The sequence below is a fragment of the Centroberyx affinis genome, unplaced genomic scaffold (assembly GCF_046629955.1).
Source record: "Centroberyx affinis isolate AG114_WGS23_722 - 3 ecotype Tasmania unplaced genomic scaffold, CSIRO-AGI_Caff_v1 ptg000101l_1, whole genome shotgun sequence".
Taxonomy (NCBI): Eukaryota; Metazoa; Chordata; class Actinopteri; order Beryciformes; family Berycidae; genus Centroberyx; species Centroberyx affinis.
The window spans coordinates 147,318-155,065 of record NW_027278803.1 but is presented as its reverse complement, the minus strand read 5'-3'; the positions used below and the strand labels follow the sequence as shown (position 1 = coordinate 155,065).

General features: G+C 43.9%; 1 protein-coding gene across 1 annotated transcript; it reads right to left on the bottom strand.

Moving 5' to 3' along the window:
• Positions 1 to 129: 129 nt before the first annotated feature.
• On the bottom strand, positions 130 to 6,018 carry mylk2 (myosin light chain kinase 2). Its single transcript, XM_071523468.1, has 13 exons — positions 5,760 to 6,018; positions 5,291 to 5,388; positions 4,742 to 5,061; positions 4,506 to 4,642; positions 3,723 to 3,825; positions 3,512 to 3,605; positions 3,280 to 3,389; positions 2,393 to 2,534; positions 1,596 to 1,666; positions 1,228 to 1,356; positions 861 to 1,013; positions 557 to 689; positions 130 to 210 (listed from the first exon to the last, which is right to left on the bottom strand). The coding sequence occupies exons 1-13, from the start codon at positions 6,016 to 6,018 to the stop codon at positions 130 to 132; spliced, it is 1,830 nt and encodes a 609-aa protein (XP_071379569.1).
• Positions 6,019 to 7,748: the final 1,730 nt, after the last annotated feature.

Below are 7,748 nucleotides of genomic sequence, written 5' to 3'. Positions count from 1 at the left end.
TTATAGCTGTCTCAGATGGGTCAATGTGCTAAAGTCCATTAAGTCTCCTCACACCACTGTGGCTTCAAATCCAGCTTACAGACTTGTTTCTAGGTTTTCTTTAAGTCTTTATACCTCAACGTTGTGCAGTCAGACTCCCAGAGAGGTCAAAGACCCAGAGCTGCCGATCTTCTTCAGTCTGTTGGCTGCTGTTATCGCGATGTAGTTTTTCTGGCAAAAACAAACAAACCATATAAGATCCTCACAGCATGTACCTATATTAACATCTCAAGTATTTACAGTATTTAACATTTATCTTGGTACAGGATGTCAATAGATTCAAATCCATTGCTTTTTCTGTACAATATACAGTTACACCAAGTGCTTAAGGTCAATGAGCAAATATGAGACATCTTTCTAGGCTGCAGCTTCCAAGTCTTTGCCTAAAGAAGATGGAATTAAACAGTGCTTTATCCCCATGCTCACATCAAGACTGAACAACCATGCTGTTCAGCTCATGTTACTCAAAGCCCTTAGTACTAGTGAATTTTAATAGGCTTAAAGGGTGCAAACTGACCTTCCATAGCCTCTTGGCCATGTATTTCTTCAGCAGCACCTGGGACTTGAGCACTATGTTGTTATGCTTCGCCTTCTCTGAAATGTTGTTGAGCCACGGGTGTCTGAGGCACTGGGCAGCGCTCAGCCGGCCTCTGGACACAGCAGGGAGAGGGGGGATGAAAGACAGAAAAACAAAGTGGAATAGGCAATGAATGATTCCTATTCTCACACTTGCCTATGCCTGTATCATCTAAAAGGTATGGTTATTTTGGAATCCTGATCATTCTCAAATAGGGGATGAAAGTTCCTTGTCTGTCTCTTACCCCCTCTCTCTGATCAGCAGGTTGGCGATGAAGTCTCTTGCTTCAGCTGAAACATGCTCGAAGGCTTCCTCGTCGAAGTACCAGTTGACAGCCAGCACGTTATTGAGCGTCTGGGTGTCATCGTCACCCAGGAAGGGCGACATTCCGCTCACGCTGCACCGTACCAACACAAACACTCATTCAAGCTTATTTTTTTTAACCCTTAACATTCTCTAAGGCGTGACAACCTGTTTCCTCTCCTTTCTGGCTACTTTGGATGGTAGTGAATATCAACTAACATGGAAAATGATGCGGTAAAACCCTTTGTGGTAAACTCCTGTGTCTTTAGTTTGGGAGTGAAAGACGGTCACTTCTTCTATGGACTTACAGCATGTAAGTGACGACACCAAGAGTCCACATGTCTGTGGGGAAGGAGACAGAGTCAAAGTTCACCACCTCAGGAGCCAGAAACTCCGGAGTCCCGAAGTTCACCCGCAGCTTCTCCCGCGGTCTGTATCTGTTCAGCAAAACATCCAGCTAGTTTACATCAAAATGACCTGAGATTCACAGACGTCTAGCCAGATCTCATCTAGAGCAACTTGTGATGAGGTCAACAGTAGAATAGGCTTCAGTTGCTAAATTGCCAACATTACAAGCAACCAGTAGTAAGGAGGTGAAGGGTCAGAGGTCACTGCACCCAAACAATACATGGAACAAATATTCCTGTGAGTCTAGAATGATAGAGAAGTATCTTACCTTCTGGCCAGTCCAAAATCAATAATCTTCACCTGGTGACTGGTGCGATTCACACAAAGGATATTCTCTGGCTAGGCATCAGGGAAGAATGCAAACCAAATTGAAAACAGTCTTAATATTGTGTATCAGACCAAAATGTAGTGCACTATTTCTGATAAAGAAAATCACTGTCATGAAGTGTATGAGAGAGACAAAGTGAGAGACAGTCTGAGGGAGAGCATATGTATATAGAAAGGTTTACAAAATCAAAATTCCACAATACCAAGAGCAAATACCAAAAGCCATAATTAAGTGGTTTTCTGTTTTTTTCATACATACAAGGATGTTATACAAGGATTATATCTCGCTCATATTTGTCTAATGTTCCCAAACTAATGGTCCAACATGTTAAACAACTGCAATGGATTGTTGACCGATACTGAGAGTTTAGTAGTTGCAATCAGTATATCAGTGATAAAGTGGGTTGGCTGCATCTCTATGGAACTAAATTTCACTCTAAAGTATTGTAACTGTACTCAGAAGTATTGTAACTGAGAGGCAATGATCATAACTGTATTTACATGTATTTTAAATGAAAGAGAACAGACTGTGAGTGTTTGCATACATTATTGGCAGATTAGAATTTCTTTTCATTTTGTCTCAACAAGTGTAAGTTGAATGCTCATGTAAACACCAGGTTGTTTTCATTCAGTTACAATACGTCTGAGAACAAGTTACAGTGCTTCAGAGTGAAATGTAGCTCCGTACCATGTGTGTGTGTGTGTGTGTGTGTGTGTGTGTGTGTGTTGCTGTCTGACCTTCAGGTCCAGGTGCAGCACGTACATCTGGTGCATGTAGTGGAGGCCTTCGCAGATCTGCTTCACGAACACCATGGCGTCCACCTCCGTCAGCGGAGCGCTCTCATCCACGATCCTGTCGAACAGCTCGCCTCCCTCCACGCTGACACACACACACACACACACACACACACACACACGCTTGTACGGCATCCAGGAGAAGGCTTTATGCATCTCCTGTGGTTGTATTTATTCAAATCTGTGTCAACGCTCCTCACTCTTCTCTATTTTAAATTTACTTGTATGTGCGTCGCATCCAGTCTATGTGAAATCCTATTCAAAGTAGAACAGAGAAGAATAGAGCAGTAGAGCAGAGATTCTCAACCTTTTTCATATCAAGGACCCCTAATTTAGTACACATTAAGGCCACAGACCCCCATTTGATGAGAATTTGTTTTGTAGGTAGAGAGATAACAGTGAAACTATGATCAAAACAGTCATTCTTCTACATTCTCTAATTCTCTAACTTCTTGTAAATGAAATAATGGTGAAGTTTAACAATTCATCAATTTGCTGGGGACCCCCTGGAACCCCCTCAAGGACCGTTGGTGGTCCCCGGACCCCACGTTGAGAACCACTGGAGTAGAGTACAGTGCAGTACAGTGTAACAGTGCAGTAGAAGAGAATAGAGAGTAGTACAGTAAAACAGAGTAGAGCAGAGTAGAAAGGAACAGAATAGAGTTGTGTATATCAGAGTAGAATACAGCAGAACAGAGTAGAGTAGAATGAAATACAGTGGAACAGATTAGAGGATAACAGAACGGAGTAGAATGCAGCAGAACAGAATACAGTAGAGTAGGACAGAGTACAGTAGAACAGAGTAGAGTAGAACAGAGTAGAGTTCATACTATTCCAGGATCAGCACCACTTGGTTCGTAGCCTCGAAGGCGTCGTACAGCTGCAGGATGTTAGCATGACTCAGCTGGTTCATCACCTGCACCTCATTCAGCGCCATCTCCTGACACACACACACACACACACACACACACAGAGCCTTTAAATCTCCTGCTTATTTTCATTTTATCTTATTCCCAGTAAATATATGCGCTCTCTCTCTCTCTCTCTCTCTCTCTCTCTCACTTTTTCCTTGCCGTTGCGAGTGTTGATGATCTTGGCCGCCAGCCTCAGTCCAGATGATCTCTCTGTGCAGCCGTGCACCTTCCCAAAGCGCCCACTGGAGGAAAACACACAGACAACACTTGATCCACACACTCTGCTGCTCTCCTGCTCATGCATTCACTAAATGAATGAATGGATTGGGGGGGGGGCGGACTGGGATCACGGGCCTCACCCTCCCAGGACGTCCTGGTGGATGATGAAGGTGTCGGAGGCCGAGGAGTAACGAAGAGAAACACTCCGATGGAGGAATGGAGCCGGCTGGGGAGGAACATCATCTGGGGGGGATAAGGGATAATTCATTATTATATAATTAAAAGTATAAAACAGTCTAAAAAGTTTAATATTTTCTCAATTGATGGTGAATATGGGAGGAGGCAACACTATTTACAAATGTAAGTGATTTTAATCTTTAATCTTAAAGGGATAGTTTGGTTTTTGGGGAATTTGGAAGTCTAGGGCAGTGATTCTCAACCTTTTCCATATCAAGGACCCTAATTTAGCCCACATTAGGGCCACGGACCCCCATTTGATGAGATTTTGTCTCTTGGACCCAAATCTGAGAATATTTTTATTGTTAGATATGATTTTGTCCAGAATTCCATGACTATCTGTATTGTAGGTAGAGAGAAAACAGTGAAACTATGATCAAAATAATAATTCTTCTACATTCTCTAATTGTGTTCATTTCTTGTAAATGAAATAATGGTGAAGTTAACAATTCAACAATTTGCTGGGGACCCCCTGGAACCCCCTCAAGGACCCCTGGTGGTCCCCGGACCCCACGTTGAGAACCACTGGTCTAAGGGTATATTTTCAATTCACCTCTCAGAAGTGAGGACTGTCCAAAATGAACTAAATTTACAAAAATAAACTTTAAAACTCTGAACTGGTTGTCACAAGGATACAAGTATAACACACACACACACACACACTCTCTCTGTCCATGTCCTCTTACCGATGACTTTGTGGCAGATTTGTGGTGATGAGGTGCTTCTGCTTGTGTCGGAGGTAGCGGAGACCACTCGGATCTGGATCCCGCATTCTGGACCAGGACCAGGACCAAGGGTTGAACCCCTCACTGAGCCCTGCAGCCTACAACCACAGTCCATATAAACAGTTATAAGATATTCACCTTTTGGAAAGATTACTTACTGTGAGTGTGTGTGTGTGTGTGTGTGTGTGTGTAGTGACCTCTGAAGAGACTCTGGACAGCTGGAAACGTGTCTGAGGGAGGGGCTCTCCGTCGTCACCATGGGAACAGCCAGTCTGCAGGGCTTTTGAGGTTCCGCTGCTTTACGTCCAATCACGCTCTGGCTCTTTGGGTCGACGGCTGCTGATTGGACAGCCTCTGCTCTCTTGAATACTTCCAGCATCGCTTGCATGGGTTGACCTTTGACCTTTTCGGAGTTACCGCTAATCACATGAGCTCCTCTTGCTGCTCCCTCCTGTCTGTTGGATTTAGTGTGGACAGTGGCTTGTTTGGGATCCAATGCTTCACTGTGGGTGTGGCTCTGAAAAAAAACAGTACAGGACAAGGCAGTTGAAAGAAAAACATTTTTGAATTGTATTTCTGCATACAGGCAGAGAAAGGTGGGATGTTTCAGGCTATGGATTGTACTTTTTCCATCAAGGTGACATATTAAAAAGATAATAGAAAACCTTTTCAGTGGCCAATGTGCTCTTGCTGTATTGACTGACAGGTACTGATGGGGCAGCTTTTGGTTCGACTGCTGACTTTACCACTGGCTGAGGCTGAGGCTGATCCACTTTAGTCCCTCCTCCAGTGGGCTTTGGGCCTGTCACAACCCTTTCCCGATCCCTCTGCCCCGCCCCAGTACCTAGAGAAGAAGACATTTGAAAAACCTCCTTTGTACTATACAGTCGCATGCAGATCAGTCATTCAAATCATCATGCCAGGACAAAATCAGGTAAAGATGCACAAAGTCAGCATTTGCTCACACTGCTATCAGATCGTTCAGCCTTGATTTGGAGATGGACAATTTTACTGAAAGTCTAAAGAATCTGATTGCAATCCAGTCCAACAATCCAGACCACACCTGGTCCATGTCTAGTGGGTAAAGGGGCTTTGGAGCAACAGTGAGTACTAAACCTCAGGGATCAAGATCCTAAATTTAGTCTGTGTCCTGCAGTATTCTTTTCCTAGACTACATACGTTTCAAGATCCAGTTCAAAAGACGCCTGCACCAACCTTTCACCATCCCATCGAGGCTCTTCTGGATCTCCTCGATTTTCCTCTCCAGCTTGTCCAGCAGCCTGGACTGAGCTGCCAGTTGTCTCTGCGTTGCCTCATGCTGGTGAAGGTGCACGCTGCAGGTCAGGCACACGGGACAGCCACCGTGTCCCGGGCCCAGAAGCAACTCCAGTTTGTAAGCCAGGCTGTCTATCTTGGCCTCTAATGCAGCCGAGCCCGTCGAGGTGTTTGGCACCTGGCCCCGCTCCGAACCCATATCGTCCTCAAGTGCTAAAGAAGCTTCCAAAAACCCAGACATGAGAGAAATGGGTAGAGGAGCACACAGGAGAAAAGATTGGCTGCACACTGGAAACTACAAATGAGAGATTCAGCCATATGGACTCTCAAAACACTGTAGACACAAAACCTTAAACACACCTGCTTCACACATTTTCTTAACTGTCAGCTCCTTGGTTTCCATACCTGCTGAGTCAGGAGCGGTCCCGGACAGTAGAGTAGGAGAAATCTGCAAAGTCCATAGGAAGGTGGAAAGCCAGTACGGTTGGTTCCGCTGCAAGAGAACAGCGAGGGTCCAGTCCACCGGTTGATCTGTTTCCTTTCTTGCCCCAGGTCCAGAAATAGCCGGGCGTGAGTTAAGGGGAAACAACAGGGGCTGGGACGGCTAGAGAGTAGCACCAGATAAGCAAGGTATGCCAGGCAGGCTGGACAGACCCACAGCCATTTCATGCGAAAACACATCAGGGATTGATGGGATTGAAAATGTATTGTTTATGGATCAATGATTTGACCCATAAACACAGTCATTTTGGAAAATGAATATATTGTTGTATAGTCTTAATTTCATTCCAGCAATCATTTTTGTCAGACTTGGTGTAAGATTTTGGAGATGTTCATTTGGTAGTCTATTTTTAGAATAAGCCTTGGGAAGCATTGTATTTTATCTAGACTGATCCCAACCCAAGGGAACGGAAAGGTAGAAATGCTGTTGGATGGAGTACTGGAGTGATCTGTAAGGCAGATGATAATCTCGCAGGATAGGGCACAGCATGAACGATTCACAGAAGTGTTGGCATGGTCTGACACCAAGTGACCCCCAGAAACATTGTGTTTAAAACACTGTTGGAAAGAGAATTGAAGCTTTCTGGTGATATCAATGTTATCTTTGCACTCCAAATATTGAGTGAGATACACCCCTTTGTTTTGACTGTTACCAAACTGTTTTTGAGAAAAGGGGCCAAAACAAAATCCCCAAATTCTGCAGTTTGGAGTTTCTAGTTTAAAGTAGGCAGACTAATAGAGCAGAATAAGTGGAAGAACAATAGTGTGCTCACCTATAAGCACACTAATATGCAATGGCAGGGCTCTACATTTTAGTTTGTGGTTGACACTGCAATGTTTTGTTTGCTGTAAAAGATAATTGAGGGTTGTTAAGTAGGATAGCAGTACAGTTCATACACATCCGGCAGCTTGCTTGTATGTTATGCTCTGGTATGACCCTCTGGCAATTGCTTCAGTTAGGATTCGTTCTCCTACTGTTGGTAGAGGAAGGAGAAAGGCCACGATTTGTTTGTTGAACATGATGTCAACGGTTGTAATGATGGCAATGCTAGTGATCGATTTTATGAAACAAAAAAGAAAAAAGGCATTTGTTGTACCTGTCATATTGTTTTCATGTAATGTTTCTAATGCGGTCAAACCAACTGCTGGATTCTGTTCTGCTGAAGCCCTTCCGTCCTATAGTATATAGCTGGTTAAACTGTATGTTGGGACAGTACACCAAGCAGACATTGCATATTCCAGAGACTGTACGCATGACTGGTATACTGAATGGCCCTCTCAGGTCAGGAGGCACACCAACAAATCAAGCTTTGACCCATAGACTTCTTACATATTGGCTGTCTGTTCAATCTGTACTCATCCTCATTTACAGAGATACTTAAAATTACAACGCATATAATCATTGCTGAATTTTATATACACTTTATT

Excerpts from the sequence above, each read along its gene's own strand:
- mylk2 (XM_071523468.1), bottom strand. The coding sequence starts at position 6,018 with ATGGGTTCGGAGCGGGGCCAGGTGCCAAACACCTCGACGGGCTCGGCT. Across the intron at positions 5,389-5,759 it reads CCTCGATGGGATGGTGAAAG|GTACTGGGGCGGGGCAGAGG; the intron begins GTTGGTGCAGGC and ends CTTCTTCTCTAG. Across the intron at positions 1,014-1,227 it reads GGTGTCGTCACTTACATGCT|CGTGAGCGGAATGTCGCCCT; the intron begins GTAAGTCCATAG and ends GGTACGGTGCAG.